The sequence below is a fragment of the Melopsittacus undulatus genome, chromosome 4, assembly GCF_012275295.1.
Source record: "Melopsittacus undulatus isolate bMelUnd1 chromosome 4, bMelUnd1.mat.Z, whole genome shotgun sequence".
Lineage (NCBI taxonomy): Eukaryota > Metazoa > Chordata > Aves > Psittaciformes > Psittaculidae > Melopsittacus > Melopsittacus undulatus.
Window position 1 is genome coordinate 74,146,177 of NC_047530.1, and position 20,312 is coordinate 74,166,488.

The following is a 20,312-nucleotide window of genomic DNA, read 5'->3' on the forward strand; positions in this document are numbered from 1 at the left end:
CAGGAAACCCCACCACTGTAGGGAGAACTACAAGCAGATCTGATCTTAATTACAAGATAGGTCACACAGATATACTCATGTAACTACCAAACTTCAAAACCTAGATCTATACTAACAGATTTCTCTGCATCCCATTCGATCTTTACCAGGTACTGCAATAAGGGTTATTTTATACAGTCCAAAGATTTTATCAGGATATTACAAATGGTTCTTTGGGGAAATTTACTTCTGAAAATGTAAGCGGTAAAATTAAATCATATAGCAGCACATTTTCATCCCCTAAAAATATAAAATAATATGTATATTATACAGTAAATTAGTCATGACAGCACAATCACCTGCCTTTGATGGCACTTCGTCTTTGAATAGTTAATTCTTTGATGCCAAAAGTCAGGATTTACTGATGCAACAGAAGACTTTGAAAAAGCATCTATTTGAGTGTAGAAGCCCCAACCTAACAAGCGCCAAGGGGTCAAACGCAGTCAGTGAGAGATTCTGAGTGGCAGACTTCCTATCATTACTTAGATGGTTATGTTAAATACATTGTACAAGTATCTGTAGAAGAGTTGAGCTGGACACTTCTGTACATGTGTAGATCCTATGAAGCTCAAAATACCTGGGACCAGTGCAGTGCAGATGGTTGTAGGAAGTGCAGGATGAACAGATATGGATTGGGTTGAAGAGGGGAGAAAAAGAAACTAGTGACTTAATGACAGTCCTTAACATGCTAAGTGGAATTCACCTGTTGAAAGAGAGAAAGAAAGGTAATGATAATTAGTGGATTTTGAGACTAGAAAGCAGATACGCAACATGGCAACTCACCTATACCTATGCTTCACAGAAACGTGATGCACAGCAACCAAAGAACCACCATAAGAGTGATGAAACAAGAGTCACGTGAAGCACAGTTTCAACAATTTATGAAATTAGGGTCTTGGTTACTAAGTCTTGGAGAGGTATTTTGTCAGATCTGGCTTTAAAGTTTCCAACCCACAAGTTGGCACAGTCATAATTCTCTTGATGAAATTAATTCTTTGTCTCCTGTAGCACAGTGTTATGTCCTGCATAAACACTATGTAAAGGTCTAACTTTTTTTTGCTCTTTTCTCTCTGTTCTTTTAATGGGGTTTTTCTCTCCACTGGTTGCCACCTGAAAAGCAGATGTGTGCTTATCTTATAAAACAAGTAAAGAAAGTAACTGCAGTTGAATTTGAAAACTTATGATAAAATGAAGGGATGAAAAAATACAAATCCAAAACATTGTTCTATGTGACTCCCGACCAAGAGGTGCTTTCCTTGTGTACACACACACATATACATAAAAGTATATGTTTACAGAAATATATTAAAATATTTTATATTATACCAATAATATATCATAAAAATACACTGTATAATTCTATATAACATATATGGACATTTTCAATAACCTCTTCAATGTAGATAGGGTAAGGAATTATCTTGTAAAGATCTGCAGACACTCCTTGGCTTAAGTCTCCTGTTTAAGCCAGCTACCAGCAATTTGCAATTCAGAACTACAATTTATTAACACCCACATTTCTCTTCCATCTGCTGCTGTTATTCCCCAAATGCTATGCTTTCTGGGGTAGAAATTATCTCCTTATATCAAGCACACTGCAGCTGGGCAACATGGCCCAAACTGGGTGAAGCCTGAATTTTGTCCTGATTAGTCTCACAGACTTGCCTACCTCTGCAGAAGAAATTTTATCAGATATGAGTTAATAAATCATAATCACTGCCCAGTCTAACAGCAGTGTCTATTATCTGTGTTAGCTGTACTGTGAATATTGAATGCATGTAAGATAAATTTCATCTCATCCTGGCATAAAGTTCTCATTCCAGAAACAGAGATGTTACTTGACAGCAAATATTTCTATAGAAACTCCACCTTTATTTCACTGTTGTTAAAGGAATATAAAAGTAAGTTGTGATCTAATTCTAGCTGTGTAAGACTGCACCATTCAAAAGCACGATGTAGTTCTACAGAACACAGATATGGCTCAGTGGTATTATGGAAATAATCTATGTAAAATTTTCCCTGCACAAGTAGTGCCTTTACTAACACTCAGTCCCCTGGGCTTTCATCCAATGAGCTCAGGTTTCAGAGTACTCTGATATTCCGAAAAACATTTGGCGGCCAAATACTTGCAATTTGCCAATAATCTTCTTAACTGAAGGACCAAAACTGATGAGGAGTATCCTTCTTTAGTCACTGCCCAGCCTTAATTTGCTACATCTTCAAGAGATCTTTCTAGGTAAAAAAAAAAAATTAAAAATCTAGAACTTGACAGAGTTTCAAAACCAATTATGAAGTCTAAACCATGGTTTTCAGGAGTAGTAATCACAGAATAGAATCATAGAATGTCTTGACTTGGAAGGACCTGTAAGGGTCATTGAGTCCAACTCCCATAATATTTCAAATTATTGCCTTACATATAATATGTAATAATAATAAAGCCGGGCATTAGACTGAATCTTGAGCAATAAGGAAACTAGACCTATAAAATCCATAGGGAATCATTACTGTCAATTAAGAGGAAAAACCACACATACACTCTTTTTAAATGGCTTCATTTCAACCTGCAGTGATTCCATTTAGTTTTCAGATTCTCTTTTCTAATCTTTTTCAGAACCCAGAAATCTGTAAGTTTACCCAGTCTTCTAAGATCTTCCATCTTATTTTTCTGCTACTCCGACTGCCCATGAACTTCTCTGTAACATGTTCCAAGCATGGCCTGAATCTGCTCATCCTTTACTGCCCTCAAATCTAAACCTCAGCATCTAAAACATTTGAGAAATATTCTGTGCTTTCTGATTACTTATTATTGACTTCCAAAGTCCCATCTTGTTATACACTTATCTAGTTTTAAGTGTATCTATTTGTCAAAATACCTTTTATATCTATTTGTTAAAATACCTTTTATTAATCTACACTTGTTCACTTGACATATACCTATACCTAATGTGGGGCCTGTTTGAGTCTGACATTTAATTTCACAGTAGATGGTGTATTAAAGGCCCATCCAGTTTAGGCAGGCAGCAGGTTTTTTCCCCACAGAGCAGCTGTTACATGTTTGGAAATATTTTACATGCATCTATAAAACACTCTTTTCTCTTTGCTCTTTCACAGAGGTGGGAATGCAGTGAAGCAGACAGGCAGAGGCTATGTCACTTGTGAGATGGAAAAGCCAATTTCAGTTCAGAATGAACTAATGCACAAAAACACTCAGCAAAGACTTGTCCCAATTCATCCACAGTGAAAATATGTTGCTTGCAGCTACAGGGCTCATGGAAAACACAATGAACAGAAACAATCTGCACAACACAATAACAGCTTGAGTGTGATGTGATGGATGGTTTGCATGCATGGATGACATGAAACATTCTCAAAAAAAAAAAAGAAAAAGAAAAAGGAAAAAAACCCTCAGGAATGCTAAGTGCCTAAAGGAAACCACATACTATCAGAAGAGAGTCATAAAACATAAAACAGGAGGAAAAAAAACCCCAAACTTGGGACAATTTAGCACTCCACTGGCTGCTTTTCACAGCCACTCATTACCATCCAACTCTCAGTAGGTCTATAACATAAAATTATCATCTAAAATAACAGCAGATGTAAAACACCTCACAAGTAAGCAGCATTTAAAGAAGTAAATGGAATGGGGAGGGTACATGAAGCAGTCTCACGGGAATGTGCTGCTTATCTTTCCAGGATGAGACTTTTTGCTTAGGAGAAACCCTCAAGCCCTTGCAATTAAAGTAAAATATATATATATATATATATTTTTTTCCTGAAGAGAGCTGAGTAAGAGTGCAAAGCAAAAGAAATGAAAGTTAAGTCTGCCAAATTGTGACACTTAAATTCGGAGAGCTCTGTGAGGTTGCCACTCATGGCAGCTCTACCCCCATCCCAGGCTGGAATATCACAGCACAGAAACATATTCATGTTGCAGAAAGCAGAAAATTATATTGGCAAAAGGAACCTCCGGAACTCTGCTTTTACTACATGAGTTTCATGCCTCTATGTGTGAATTTCAGTACAGATTACCAGAGCATTTTGTAAGAAACGTTTTAAGTGATAAGTCATTAAAATAAAAACTCTCATCAGCAGCATGTAAAATATTCTAACAAGGCACTCCTTACGAAGATTACCAATTTTCACAGTTAAACTATCAGCAAACAACTCCTACTACAACTAGAAAAAAATATTGTGGGTCTTCTAAAAGCAAGACTGAAATATAAGAAAACTAGGTGATCAGGGAAAGAACAGATGAGTAAGTTGCTGTGGTCTTACTTCTTGTCTATTTGGTGTTGTGATAGTAGGTGGAGTTTGACATTCCTCCCCCGCGGATGGCATGGACAGCCGTTGGAGAAGATGCCGGGTAATGACCAGGACGGATGGGCTTGGCTGCAGAGTAAGAAGTAGGAAACCAAACAAGACATTTAGCTGTAATACAAGGGTTTCTACCTCTCCTCTCATACAAATCCCATTGTGTCCAAACAAGGAGCTGTGCTTGGCAGAGTAGTCTGTAATTTAACTCTGTGGAACACAGCATTCCCTTACCTTGGCCAATAAGAAATACATAAATTTTCTGCTTGTGACAGGGCCATATAGCCTTCCCATGCATGCTCTTGTCTTTGCAAAGATTATGGACTGTCTATACAGCAGAGGGAAGCCATGACCCACTTGGTGGTCAGTGAGGTACTTCTATGTTCAATTTGACTATTTATATCGTTCCAGAAGATGCTGAGAAAAAGCTGTCAAAGGGTTTCCAGCATACAGCAGGAAATACTGTGTGCTGCCTAATTCTCTTTCAGGTTTTAAGACAGTAGTCTTAAACTATCCAAAACATTATCCTTCTACTTCAGCAATTCTAAAATATCACTTAAAAAACTGCCCCATCTTAAGTACCATTTGATTGTATGAATGCACTCAGATTGCACCACAAAGATGTATCGAGTATCTGTATTATATAGGAAACTATCTGACTCTTCAAGAACTAAATTAAATCACAAGGAGGAGTAACCAGGGAAAAGAGAGAAAGGGATAAGGTCCCAAAAGGCAAGGAAAGAATGAAAGCAGAAGGAGAGTATGTGGGGGAGGAAGAAGAAAGTGAGAGACTAATTTAAAGAGACAAATTTTCAGGTCACTAGAAGGGCACATAAGACCCATTATGCCATTTATTTACTGAGTTAAATAGCAGAGGTGCTTTAAACCTTAGGTGGGGCAGATTCTATTAAAAAGTGAAGTATTTGATGATTCCTGTGCAACAGAGGAGAAGCAGACCCTGCGGTGTGCCCTGGACTGCTGCTTTCAAAGCTCTTTCTATTTAAACATAACCAAACAGATCAACCATGAAGTATGTGAGCAACCACTAACTCTTTAGCTCGATGTCCTTACCAATTTGAGCAGAGTGTGCTCTCCTTGCCATGTTTTTGGCTCTCACAGCTTCCTTAATGCGATCTACCTCCTGCTGGTACCGCTTGCGGTCTCGCATGGCATTCTCCTTGGCTTCCTTCAGTGCACTCTCCAGGGCCTTAACTCTCTCTGCCGTAGCTCTAAGTCGTTTTTCCAGCTTCGGAAGCTCACAACGAAGATCTGCATTATCACGTACCAACTGCAAGGAGAGAAGTTTCAAAACTATCCTATGGGAAAGGTGGCTTTACAAGGAGAGACAGAAAACACACAGATTCCTCTTCACACCTTGTACACTGCGAATGAAACAGGTGTCTTCCAGAAACAACTGTAAAGAGCTTATGTCAAAGCAAGGTTTATTTTTAATCATGCAGTTCATTTGTCTAGCTGAGGTATGATAATAAATTTTCCAGAAAGATAAAAAAACGAATGAGTTTATTCCATTCAACAGAATTTCACAGATCTGATCTCAGAGGGTGAGGGCTCCAGGATAAACTCTGCTACTGCAGAGCACTCTACTACCACACCTGCTTTCCTACACTTTAAGAGCAACTGCGGCAGAAAGTCTGTGTTTCTTCAGAACATGGAAATGTCCAGCATTTCACAAATACTTGACCACCTCATTATTTCAAAACAGTAACTCTTACATAGGTCTGACAGACAACACTGGGTACCATGAAAAATTCATCGTCTCTAGTGGTTATGGCATTCTTAACTACTCGTTCCCTATTCTAGTATATGAGAAAATTGGAATCTTTGATGCCTCAAACATTGTGAAGAAATGACCTTAAGGCCTAGAGCTATAAATGTGATTATATGCAACTTTGAATTAATGGACTTCCTCAATTAAATATGAACCTGAGCAATGTCTATCAATTATGAGAGTAAGATCTTACTTTACATGCAACAGCCAAGAGAGAGAATTGATTTTTTTTTTATAAATAACCCCTTAAGCAAACAGTTAGAAAATCTAATACATTTTCTACTGAACAGATCATACCACTATCAGAAGTCAACAGAAAACTGTTCCAAAGGAGTGATTCTCACTTGTCTGGAGTGAAGGGAAGAACGTGGTTTAACTGCCACACTAATAATACCGTAAAGCAACAGCACTTACTAACACATTGTTTGACAAATCAAAATGGTTTACACCTGCTAGTCCGGGCTTAGTGCCAGAAGGACAACACAAGCTATGCTAAAAAATAAATAATAAATTGTCACAATGTGTTTTTTCTGCAAGTGTTGAACCCTTGCTCTACAGAATGGTTACAATACAAAATAACAGCAAGATGATATCACATTCAGGTCAAGTCCAATGTCACTTTTCCCTCTACATTTATTACAGGATGTGGACTCCCAGTTAGTTTTGAGTAAATATACGCTAATGAGAACTATAAAAATCCGTATCCGAAAACCCAGCAGATGTGTGAACTGAGTGCAAGAAAAGCAGAACAGTAAAAGGAAAAACTCTCCTAAGATGTCCCAATTTCCACATTTAGAAACTAGGTCTTCAAACCATCTGTTCCCTGGGAATTTCAAAATACTGAACCTTAGTGGACACTTGTCATGGTCCTGCACTGCTTGCTTTCTTAGCACTTCCACAGGAATAAATAAAGCAAATCATGGAGAGCACTATGTGTCACTAATAACAGTTTGAGAAAACTGCTCTGGAGAATGTTTTGTCACTATTAAAAAAGGAAATAAAAATAATCTTTACTATTTGGTGCTCTGCACCTGAAGAGTGGGGGACACACTTCAAAAATACTACCACCTAAGAGGAAGGCGGAAGCATACTTATTGGATGAAATAATTCAGTTGTATCTAACAAGGTGCTACGAAGATATACGTATATATGTATGTACACACACATATACACACACCCTATGCACACTGCTGGTAAGCAGAGGGAAGGTTCTTTCCTTGGTGTATACCCAAAACACTTGCCTACTACACATTCCCTCCAACACACATTTGCAACGGCAGGTATGTAGGTTGAAGGGCTCTCCATTGCCCTCATCTCTCTGAACAGCTGTATTCAAAGGAAATGCGAACAACACGTGGAATAAGGAGGAGACAGAAATAGACTTGCCCAGAAACCACCAACCTCAGCATTCTGGGGAGGCACTAGCCGTTAAGCTGCACAGAAAACCTCTGTTTCTTTGCTCTCATATTTTGCTGGTTGACTCCCCTCAAGTCACCTCCAAGAGTGCCTCTAAGCAGCTTTAGACCAGAAGTCAAAACTGCAGATACACAATTCATCTAGAAACCAGCACACAAGGTAATAACAAGCACATTAGTCTGTTGTTTATGCATTACACCAATACGGTGACAATCAGTCTTGCCAAAACTGCTAGAGTCTATTTTCACAGAAAAAAATAAGTGTTTATTTAACACATTCATAAGAAGTATAAGTAGTGGGAAGAGCACACTCACACCAGCTTCTAATGCCAAGAATTTTAGTTGAGAACTGTAGGTACCATTTCCTCAAACAGTAACATGCACCTTCAAAACCTACCCCTTTAAACAGAAAAAAGGATATTTTTGGGGGGATGGAAGGATGGTGGGAGGGAAGGGAAGGAGAGAGGGAAGGAAGGATGCAGAGCCTCTACCTGTTTGTGAACCTTTGTAAGCTGTTCCAGGTTGTTCTCAAGAAAGGAAATTTTCTGCTTCTGTGCAGCACTTCCACCTCCGTCATCGCTATCGAGTTCAACACTCTGCACAGGAAGAAACCAAGAGGCAGCTCAAGCCTTTTGTGACTTTAAGTTTCCAAAGGCAGAAAAGCCTTCCAGATCCCCAAATTAAAGAGAATTTATTTTACCTGCTCATTTGATATTTAAGAGCCACATTCCCCACTACACAAAAAATACACTCTTCTTACTGAAAAATTACTGGGGGATCCTGAATAGGAAAATCATAGATTTTAGTGGAGAAACCCCATTTTCCTTTTTTTTTTTTCCTTTTCCTGGAAGATGTTTTTATGTAATATGGGTTTTCAACCTTAAAAAAAAGGAATAAAAACTCTTCCCCAAAGCTACTCTAAAGGACTGAAAAGCATTGTGAAGCCTTTGTCTATTTATGCAGCTACAGGCTTCTTCAAAAGTTAAAAATACATTAATTTCTGCTAAATAATAATTTTGCCAGGAAAAGGCTGACTAATCACAAGCCTACAGAAAGAAAGAACCACAGCATTCAGGATAGCATTAGTTGAATTGAGTAATTTCTGGTTCCCATTAATATCAGCTTTGAGAACTTTGTAACTGAGCTGAATTGGATTGGTTCATTTTGTTTAACCACCAGGACTTCTCCTTAACAAATTAGGACCAAATAAAAGCTAATAAACATCACAACATTTTTAATCTTATTATTGAAAAAGACAATATCCTTTTTAGTAACAACATGCACTGAAAGCTTCCAGCACATCACAAGAATATTACAAAAAAAGATAAGACTTTGGTTTAAAAGAGTATGTATAGTCTTACTTTTTTGACGCGCGTGGTAAGATCTTGGACGAACAGTTTGCGAAGGTTGTGAAGAGTCTGAAGTTCTCTTGCCTGGAACCAAAATAACAGTAACCAAAAAAAAAAAGGCATAAACCTTTTTAAGATGTAGTTATAGTAGCTAGTAGATAGTCTGGTGCAAAAATTCTCCTCAGATTTGAGTCAAAAATAAGTAAAAGAGCTCTGGATTCATTATCTAGCAAATGCATTAGCCTGCTCTGAATGCTTACTCACAGGCACTTAGGATGTTTAAGTGCACTTAAGATGTTTAAGTGCTTTTTAAGTTTATGGCAAAAAAACAGGCTTTCCAGGGTTCAGGCTCAGCAACATAATCACCTTACTCCAGTTTGGGGGTGTAACACAAGAAGTGTAAACCCTGCCCCTACACCCAGCAGGAGGGAAGCACTAATCCATGTGCAGGGAAGGAAACTATGTGGACAGGCAGTTCACAGACCCCAACCCCATATTGCACCAAAGCCATACTGAAGGGAATTGTCTTTCCAAAGTTGGTAAGAGCAACCTTAACTTTCCCATTTTATGCTTATCCACTCACAGACTAGAATTTAAATAAATGAACAACCCCAACTCTCTCAGCTTGCTCAGCCTTCCCTCACAGGACAGGTGCTCCATCCCTCTGATCATTTTTGTGGCCCTCCTCTGGACCCTCTTCAACATGTCTGTATCTTTCCTGCACTGAAGACTTCAGGTGGGGTCTCACCAGATCACAGTAGAGGGACAGAATCACCTCCCTTAACACACCAATGATGACAACTTAGAGAGCAAAAAGCTCAATAAATTGTAATTAAGACATACCACTGTTTCCTCCAGCCCCTTAAGATCTTCTCTTGCTTGTTCCCTTTTATCATTAAGCAGTCTAGAAAGATCACACCATTGAATACAAATAAAAAATGTTGAAGTTGTATAAACAGAAAAGAATCAATCAACACTCAGTTTGAGTAGAACATCTGCAGATGTAAGCAAACTGTACATCCATTTGCATCTGTAATTATGCTTCTGACTGTCCCAAATATGCAGCTTTCTCACACAGAATGGCTGAGCCACCATCTTCATTTTTTGTGTCCATGCATGAAATTTTTCTCTCTCATTTCCAGAAAAGGCTTTTACTCGAGCATCCAAAAAAAATTCCAAAAACTCACTTCACAACTTTTTTCTTATCTGTTTTTGCTGTGCATTAAGGAATGAGGGATTGATAAGATACTTCACAAAATAAGATCTCTAAAAACATTTTTTTGGCAAGTATCAAACCCACTATTGAAAAGCCTATGAGAAAAAAACATGGAGTAGTTGGTAACCATTTATTAGCACTGCATGTTGGCTTTGTTACTGAAATGATCATTTCAGTGTGAATATTTCAACACATATGCCTCTTTCCAGCACATCTCCCGTAAACACATTAGGAGCTACAATATTCAAGGACACCAGATGAGAAAACTGTTGACTTACATGAGCTTTTCCAGTTTCATTTCCCTTTCCTGGTCCTCAGTTTTTAATTTATCATAATCAGCACTCAGTTTCTCTTGTTCCAATTGAAGCTTCTGATTCATACTAGAAAGAAAAAGTCAGTACAGCTCAGTCCTGACCATCATAAACAAGCATGGTAAATCTACATTTAAAAATGGGTTTAGAAAGAAGAAGGAAAAAAAATGGAAAGAAATTAGGCATAAAGAATCTGAAGAACAATATTTAAAAATATTGGAGAACTAAATTCAGTGTCTTTCTTCCTTTATCATAAAGGATGTAAACTGTTCTTGCTATTTTTCTGTCCTGTTTCCTCATGTTTCTAATTTTCTTATTATTAGTCTTTGGCCACATAATAAATATGATGAAAGAAGGAACACTATGCATTAAGACTGCCTAGATTTTATGAACACTGATAAAAAAAAAAGAGTACAGGAGCAAAGAACACAATTTTTCAAGTGCTGGAATATCTGAATAACAGAGTTACATTGCTGTGTGAGGAAGAAATACTTAAGAGTGTGAAAATGATATACATTTAAGTCACCCAGACTCTCAAAGCCTGTGGCAGGACTCGTTCTTGTAAGATCCCCTCAAAACCTTTATATTTTAAAACCTGTTCTCTTCAAAGCTTCTCTTACTTACATTTTTCTATTTTTTCTCTCCATAATTTTATAGACTTGTTAATGCTCCATAATAAAAAAACAGGTACTATAGTTATTAAAATAATGCAAAATAATTCGAGAGTTGTCCGTTGAATGAATGAAAACACTACTTTGTGTAAAATACTGAAATATATAGACAACAGTTAAAACTAATAAAAAACCCAACCCCAAAACATCCCTACAGTATCACAGAACAGGACATGAAAAGAAAAAGCAATAGAGCAAGTGAACATACTCTCTGATTTCATCAATTATTTTCTGCTTCTCTTCAATTTCATCCCTCAGCCTGGACAGCTGCTTCTGGTGGGCTTCCCTGTGACTCTCCATCTGCTGCTCCAGTGCCTTCTGCAGAGTACAAAACACAGAGACATACATGAAACAGAAATCAAGTATCACAGCTAAGCTTCCATGTCAGCTGAATCAATCTGTCTTTCTGGATTTGAGTGAGGTTTATCAAATGAGATTAATTCAGGAATCTGCCTGATACGTCTTAAAACTGTACATCTCCTCATCCAAGCATTTAATTCAGACAGTTTTTAGCAACAGATCTACACCAATTTCTACTCATCTTCTTGAAAAAACCTAACCTGTGCATGTCAGGGTCTTATATCAAGTGCCAAGAATGACAGTTTTTACCACTCCTCTATTTCATGTGTTTATTCAGCAAGTAAATATATGTACAGCTATACCTGTGTTAGAAGTAAAACTCATTCCCCTCTCATTCGATAGTTGTTTATCCACAGCCCTGTAATTCAAATTCTATGAATAAATATATCTCAAGTAGTAAGAAAAACTCAATGCGTCTCTTTAGATTGCCAATAAAAGATTTGCATTTTTTTTCTCCAACTGTAAGGAATAACTGTACAACTCTTACTAACTTTAACTTCTTATAATTGAGGTGAAAGTTCTACAGGCAACTGACAAACTTTTATCACTATCCTTGCAAAACTTTATTTTTCTTTCAGTTTGGAACTCCATTAGAAACACAACTCACATATTACTGATTAACATTTCATTGCATTCCAAAGGAAGAAGAAACTACCAGAAAACAGGTTTATATTTCATTATTATTTCTAGGAGATACTTAGAATTCTTGCCAAATTATTTAGGAAAGTGGCCTCTTTTTTTTTTAGTACCTGAATTATATCAAACCCTGATATATCCTGATTTGCCACTTATCAAATTGACTTTCAGCAGACTTCCACTGGCAAAAAATTAGAGTAACATAGAGGTGAATCAATATAATTTTTCAATCCTATATAACAGAACTGTTCTCAACTATGTATGCAACATATTGGCTATTATAATTTGGCTCTTTGCTCGTGTGATCTAAGGAGCCCAGGCATCTCCAGTTCAGCAAACACAGTCCACTGAACTGCTCTAGCCTTTGGAACTGGCTCAGCTTAAAAAACTAATGCATTCCCCTCCCAGGATGTTCAGACTATGACTTAACTTTTTTCCATCATCTGGTCAACAATCTCAACACTAGCAAGTTCTCTGATTTCACATTGTGAAGGTCACTCAGTTACATAAGGTCAAGTTTTCTAACTGAGGCTGTCAGTTCTGACAGAAGCTAGAAGTGTTTTCTAAAAGCATTCAGCAGGCACAGGAAGACAAAATTACACCCTAATTATCAGCTTAATGAAGGATCTCACTGAGAAATGCCCTCTAAAATTGCAGCATGCCATACTACCTTCATCTCCTCTGCATCCTGAAGCCGGGTCAGATGCTCTTTCTCCTTATCCTTGAAACTGACTTCATGCATCTTTTCTGTTTAAAGTCGAAAACAGTTGAGAATTAACTGCACAGTTCCAGGACATGCTATGTCGAGCCATTTAAAGAAACCCCACAAAGTAAAGAGTTCCTCTTTCATCAGGGGGATCAGGGTAGACAGCTTTGGAGGGTCACAAACAGTCAGGGTTTGCAGTACCCAAGCTGTGACCGTACTGCCCAAATCCCCTTCTCCTTTACTAACAAGACACTTTTTTTTCAGTACACCCAAAACCTTTCCAACCTACTCTTGCTTCCTTATATGCTTACTTATTGCAATCCCCCTTGCCCTTTTCACTTTCTGCTGAGAAATGGTGCCTCTAGAGCCAGGTCATTTCTTATGAGTGCAGTAGGAAGATCAGGACATGGAATAAAAAATCTATTCTAAAAATGTAGGAGGTGTTAAAAAGAAAGTCTTATCACCACCTGCTGCTCCTGGAGTCAGAGAAGATCCCTTGTGCAGAAATCCAGAATAATGTTAAGGCTACAGGGTCATACTGTAATTTTACATAAACCAGGACCTTAGCAATGCCACAAGACCTGCTTTTTATACACATTTTCTACATTAAATCAGAAGGGGAATAAACAGTAGTTCTTAGAAAGAAGTCAGCTGGATCCTCACAGGAGCTAGGAAAGACAGATCTTTTACTTGACCCTAAGTGAAGCAGCTTGCTTTTGAACAGTGAAGGGCATTTATCAGAGGGTCAGCTGAAATTAGATGGATAACCAAGAATTTTAGAGAATAGAGACTTAGCAAGAATGATTGGTGCTGTCTGGTTAAAGTATTTAGTTGTGTTTTGGGTTTTCTGGTTTTGTTTTTAAATTTCTCACATCATTAAAGATGAAGCTCTTCTTACTGAGTTTTTGATTCTTTTGAGAAATTAAGTTTTCTGTATTTTGTGAATGGACTAGCCTGAAGGGGATAATTCTGGTTTTATCTGAAGTGTAACTTACTACAAGGAAGTGCAATATGTTAGATATTCTGAATCACAATTTTATCTGCATCACAAAATACTAAATAGACAATAACATGTTGTAGAACTACTGCACATATGACACCTTAGACAATAATGAATTTTCTCAGATATAAAAGAAATGATAACCACAAGACCAAATATTGTACCTTGAGCACGCAACTTGGCAAGCTCTTCATTGAGAGAGTCCTGTGACTCTTCCAGTTGCCTTCTCTTCTGCTCCATATTTTGCATGTAGTCTGTAAGGGACTTGATCTTTGCTTCATGCTTTAAAGACAAAGGGAATAGCAATGAGATGCCAATACCACCGTTTGTTACCGAGGAATTAAGGTACTGTCCTATGTCAGAGAGGAAAAAGAGAAAGCTCTCCATATCCAGAGCTGATGACTAAGAGAAAACACAGCAAAAGATCTGAGAAAGAGCTAACAGAACTAATACAGACTGCATTTTTAAAGGTCCTACTCAGTAGCCAAAGACATATACCAAATAGCACAGGTAGTAATTCCAAAACATCATGAGAAACATCATGGGAAGCTCATGACTTCCTGTTAAACACACAGCAGTAGTTCACTAAAACCAGCTGAACACCAGGCTTTGAAGTGGCTTCTGGATGCTTCAACCTGCAGAAGCTCAGATTGACATTATGATGATTTGTTTCTTCCTAACATCCTTTTGAACTAGAAACAGTGGAAAACATAGTGAAAACTCCAAAAACTGAATTAAAATTTTCTAATTCAGAGCTAAACTTAAGTTATCTGTGAATTATTACATCCTATTAACAAGGCCACTTAAGCAGATGCCGTTCACTTTGGCAGAGAGGAGTTGAGACCTCTGGTTTGGTGCTACTGTGAAGATCTGACTTAGAAGGAGCAATCCCCAGCAGGAACTAAAATAGCTCATTCAGAGCCTCCTGGCATCAAGGTCTCTAGGAAAGGAAAGGTGCATGCCTGATTTCCATGCTTTGGGCAGGAGGTCCTCTAATAGATTCCTAAATCTGAAAAGAAATCTACCCAACTCCCAGCTTGGCTCCAAATGTTCTGTCCCCAGAATACTGTTGGTATGGCACACAGTGGTGATGCACCATTTTATTGATCCGCTGAACACCTTATCTGCGTAATCCTATGATATGGCATTGCCACTGGCAGTAACAAGCCACCAGCTTTGGACTGAGTTTGCAAGGCCTCAGGACTAAGGCTTGCCAAGCTTGATCTCTCTAAACTCTTCCTGAGCTGTCTTGCAGCTTTTATTTCCTTTCTTTTCCTTTCTTTTAAACCTTTTCTTTCCTTGGTGGCTTTATAGATAATGTGCATTTTTCCCATTAAAATGATTTTGAACATAACACCACCTGGCTTCTTCTCAGTTTTAAACACAGACAGGCCTCAATATGCAGTTAGATGTAAAACCTCCAAAATGCCAAGACAAGGTGATCACCTGCCTAAGAGTATTTCTGCTTGGTTCCCTTACCATGTGAGCATGCAGTACTTGAATAATCATCTCTCAAATCCTAAACCTCCAATCTCCTGTCTGTAAATAGGTACTGAGGACAACAGTTAGGTCATGCCTTGTGACAAGTGCTGAAGTTCTCTGTGATTCAAGTGACTATAGTGTAAGGACACAGACACCAACCCTACAGAGGTACCTGGGCTGCCTTCTATTCATCCGTTCACTAGGTCAGTTTGAGCCAGCACCAGGGCTGAAAGATGCTGTCCCACTGCCTGCTGCTGGGACCTTTATTCCCAGCTCTGTGTTCCTGCTCTTTTCCTGCTAGCAGAAGCATGTAAACAGCTGATTTGCAAGTCAAGCCTTAATCTGTGTTACTAATGCAAGTTCCCAAGGAAAGTGAGCAGCACATTTTGGCAGGATGACTTCTTTCAGCGGCCATGCCAGCCCAGAGTCTACTTTAAGACAGGATGAAAAGTATATTTTTTACTAAACATTTTTGGATGGCCAACACCCTTAGGGCTCTAACCTCCCTTTATACTAAGAAGTATGCTTCCAGCTACAGTTTTATTTGGTAGAACTTAACAAAGACATTCTGCTGCAGGACAAGAAGCTATTCTTGCCCCAGGTTTATTCAGACTAACTGGCAGTAATTGAAATACAGTAAACTGTATTGTGTTCTCCCTTCACATGTCCACTTCAAAGCAACTGAGCATATCAAAACAGCTAGCCCCTTTGCATGCAGGAGGCTGCAGAAAGCACCACTCTTTGTAACTGTGACCCCCTGTAAAGCCCTCCTACCATGTGAATGTATTGCTACCTAGTTATTTTGGTAACATGCTAATAGACCAGATACAGGAGGCTCTCCAAATGTTTTGATAGTGGACCAAACACTGCTTCCTTTCTCAGGCTGTTTTTTAGTGAAGGTGTAAGATACAAATTCATGCTGAGGAAATCATACAAGCTCGATTTTCAGTATTATGCCATAGAACACATTTTGAGATCTACAGCAGAACATGATCTTGCCACAGAATGTGCTGAAAAACATTGTGGGGGAGGAATAGGAGAAGAGAGAAATCCCAACAAAACAGACAAGAGAAATATCACTCTGCTCCTTGAAGACTCATTTCTCACTCTTGGCACATATATTTCTAGAGGAAGAAGGCTGAGAAAGTCATCAAACTTTGCTGCAAAGGGACAAGGAAGGAGCAAACATACTTGTGAAATGAGGAGCTGGCAAGCTGCAAGCTCCCTCTCACTGGCATTCATCTTCCTGTTGGAGTCTATCTGGGCACTTTCCAGCTGCTTGCTGCGGTTCACCAGAGACTTCACCTCAGACTTCATCTTGCTGATGTAAAGCCGTGCCATGGTGAACTCCTCCTCAATCACCCCGTTCACATCTGCTAACTAGACACAGAGAAGATTGCAGTCTTGAACATCTGATTCTTAGAGGAAAGTCAACCCAAAGCAGTCTTCCTGCTGTGAAACTCTTGTCTAGAGCTAGGAAGCTTCTGTGAAAGCACAGCAGCCTTCAGGTCACCTTTAAACATGTTAAACCACTGTTTCTTACAATCTTCATCGGTAAGCCTCAAAAGTCAGAAGGCTCATGCTCACAGCACGCTTCGTTGGTTTAGTGGTTCAACATCTGAAGCAATCAAGCTCACCATCATGGCAAGAGCTTATTTTGGAGAAGCTTTATCATGTCACCAGCACAGTAAATCTTCTTTTTTTCAAACTGCTAAAAGATTAAAAACATTTTCAAAGTACTCCTTTAAGAACCTTCCCCTTGAAGGATTGCGCTTTTTCAATAAGGAGCTGTAAGACAGACATGGGTCTGGAAAGCTCACCTGGCAAGAGAAAAGTAATCGCTCCCATCTCTAAATATAACTCTATTTATACATAATTTCCTTCCCTGGTTTTAATATGGTGCTTTTCATTTGCATGTCTTTCTCTTAATGGTTTTTCTCCAACTACTTAATTCATGTAACCCACTGACAAGCTGTGAAGGTTCTCCTTGAGCAAGCATATGGCTGGCAACTTCATTTGCTTTTTGCCTTTTTCCAAGCACTGCCAAGGGGAAGGTAACACGTGCTGTATCTTCTCCCATGAGCCTAAAAAATGCAACTGCTTCCAAAACTCTCAGTCTGGTCTGAAATTAGACACACTCTAAGAAGACCCTAATTGCCAACAATTTGAAATTATTCTTCTAAAAGCTTCTCAATCTGGCCTTATTTACACTGACAGCTGTCCTATAAAGTGCTGACATCTTAGTTACTATAAAAATTTGTATCCAACAGCCACTGCCGCCAGTTGCAAAGATCTCCTCTTATCGTTCCTACTACAATGGCCACCAGAGGTTGCTGTAGCATCTAGCAAAGTCTGTTCTTGCAGTCCTGGCATCTACATAACCACATCAGATGACAGGGATAGTGTCCTCTGCAGTATGTGCAGGCTGCGGCATCTGTTGATTTAAGGGGGCTTTAACAGGATATCAACAACTCCCAGAGTCAACTCAAAACACTCCAGCCACACATACTCTATTTTAGGTTTGAATACTCAGGAAAGTTCATTGCTCAAATACTGTGAACTAAAAGCAGGAAAATGAAGTACATTGAAAAGAATTTACATACATGGTGAAAATTGATTTCTTCATCCAGTTTTAGCAATTGCTCTTTTTCACATGGTTTTAAATGGAGAGCTAAGATGGCATTAACATCACCAGGAACATTTTCTTGGCCATGAAATGTTTCCATCAGAGATGTGCCATTTAGCAATGACCATACAAGTATCTTCTGTGAGACTCAGTGTTTTGCTCATATACAACAGGAGAAGTGTGACAGAGTAGCCACCTCCTCTACCATATCTGTAAACCCAGGAGGCAGACAGAAAGCAAATTTCAAAGTGAAACTGAACAAAATTTACTCCATCTCCCAGCATGTTCAGATGCCAAGGTTTCTGTCACTTCAACCACCTTCAATCCTGTTCTTACCTTCTTACTTCAGAGAAAAAGGATCCTCTGCAACTTTTCCTCTGTAAAGGTCATTAGTCAATATACAAAAGTTAAGCTGGTCTTACTGTCATGTCATTATTTATGGGGTATCTAGCACAAATTTACCAGTGCTGGAAATCAGTAATTTTAAAGCATCTTCTGTTCAGAAACACACTTGGAAGTGTGGGCTCTTTGATGAAGCCAGCCAGCATTGAAAGGCTGTAAGAACCAGACTGCAGAAATCATAATTTCTGTGTAGCTGTTTTGATTCAGAGGTCAGTACAGACTTCTGGCTTTGGGAACTGTTCACCTTCAGCTACACAACAGTTTTAGGACAAGCTTCAAACAAAAAGATAGCCAGCCAAAAGCCAAATCTCACCAATAAAGATTCTTCAGATTCTGGAAATACTGTGTCATGCTGGCTAACGAAGGAGTTAAGGCTATTTGTGTACAGTATTAATAAATGCATAAACACACGGATAGGCTGCATTAGTCTGACCCCAACCACGGAGCTGAGAATGAGTGCCAGTTGTGTGCAGAGACACTGACTGACCATCCCTGACCCAGACAAAGACCTCTTCAGTATTTTACTCTGGTTCTAGCCAAGATTTAACAGCAGTGTCCTGGGAGAAGAACATGCATCACATGTATTCCACACCAACTATTTTTATATTGCAGGAGGTGGGTGGGGCAAGCAATAAAGATAGACAACTTACTGTTTTAACATCGTTAGTACCAATGATACCTCCAATCTCTCCCAGGTCCTTAAGCAGCAAGTTCAAGATTTCTGTAGCTCTTTTCTTCTGATGGTTACTGAGCTCCTGCAACTGTCCCAACTCCCTCTGGGTCACTGTCAGAGCACTCTGAAAAGGTTTAAGAGCAAAAATTACCCTCATCCCAGCACACTGGGCATCAGTTCTTGTGTGATAACCAGGTAACAGCATGATGTCTTGTACTTTCCTGAATGTGCCTACTAGCTCCATGTACTGTCACGTACAATTCTACCTTGCCATAATCTACTTTCACAACTCACTTACTAATAAGGCTACTTTAGATCTATTAAATGTAGTAAATCCGGTAAGAATCTTATTTGCATAATACATGTCAAAGAAGGTTAATCACAGAGAAACAGGTACAGAAGGATATAAAATTCTATTTTTTTCAAATGGATTTCATAGTAATCTGTTTTACTGAAGTGGATAACAAAGCTTTCCATGAAAACAGACCTGCTACTCAGTATGCGTAATGAATTAAGGAACATGGATGTATTAAGCCAGTAAGCGAATCTTGATTTTTCTCAGATTTTTTCCTTAAGTTCAGTATACATCAGCTGAAAAAAGCTGACTTTTTTCCTGATTCATTCCTTGAGATCCCCTGACTCTATATAAAATCCCTGCTCTGCAGCAGAGTCCAGAAAAACACAAAATGCTGCAATTCCGCATAAAGCAGATTTTCACATCTTTCTTGGCATAATACAGTTTTTAAATACCTTAAAACACAGAATAGCCAGTTCCCACATTCAGTTCAGTTACCTCTATGGTGTGCAAAATAGAGAGGTTGCAAGAGAGACACAGTCTGCCACCAGCTCCCATAAAGTAGCTTCTGCATTACCTTAATTTTATTTTTTAAGTAAGATAGAAGAGAGAGATTAGCCTCTGCAAATAATGGATCTTTTAACAGCTTCCCTGTTACTTCCAATTTTTAAACTACATAACAACATGCTTGGCAGCAGTATCTGAAACATTCACGAGACAGTAAAGGCTAGCAAGTTTCTGGGAACCCCTATGGAAATCTTTAGGGGAGGTGCAGAGTTAGGGAGTGAGAAGGGAACCAGCACTTTAAACAGCTTGCTCTTACACTCTTCTGTGCCAGCTCATCAGCTAGCTGCTCATTGGCCCTTGTTTTATCCTCCACTTCTTGGGATTTCTGGTCATAATTGACAGCTAATTCTTCCAGGGCTTGAAGGACCTCTTTTACTTCATCTTTTGCTGCTTCATTCTCAATCTGAAGACGGGTCAGCTCCTCTTGAATCTTCTCATAATCTCTCCTAGTGGAGGCCAAAAGC

The 20,312-nt window shown here is 38.8% G+C and overlaps 1 protein-coding gene across 1 annotated transcript in view; it reads right to left on the reverse strand.

Annotated features, from left to right (window-relative positions):
* Window positions 1–585: 585 nt before the first annotated feature.
* Window positions 586–20,312, reverse strand: part of KIF5C (kinesin family member 5C) — an 80,148-nt gene continuing 60,421 nt past the window's right edge. The window contains exons 14-26 of the mRNA XM_034061968.1: window positions 20,105–20,311; window positions 18,964–19,110; window positions 16,477–16,665; window positions 13,968–14,085; window positions 12,768–12,844; window positions 11,310–11,419; window positions 10,398–10,499; window positions 9,747–9,807; window positions 8,916–8,987; window positions 8,046–8,150; window positions 5,422–5,638; window positions 4,315–4,428; window positions 586–742 (exon numbers count right to left, since the gene is read on the reverse strand). Of these exons, the coding sequence (XP_033917859.1) occupies window positions 4,322–4,428; window positions 5,422–5,638; window positions 8,046–8,150; window positions 8,916–8,987; window positions 9,747–9,807; window positions 10,398–10,499; window positions 11,310–11,419; window positions 12,768–12,844; window positions 13,968–14,085; window positions 16,477–16,665; window positions 18,964–19,110; window positions 20,105–20,311 (1,512 nt within the window). The 3' untranslated portion in view covers window positions 586–742; window positions 4,315–4,321. The remainder of the gene's footprint in view (window positions 743–4,314; window positions 4,429–5,421; window positions 5,639–8,045; window positions 8,151–8,915; window positions 8,988–9,746; window positions 9,808–10,397; window positions 10,500–11,309; window positions 11,420–12,767; window positions 12,845–13,967; window positions 14,086–16,476; window positions 16,666–18,963; window positions 19,111–20,104; window position 20,312) is intronic.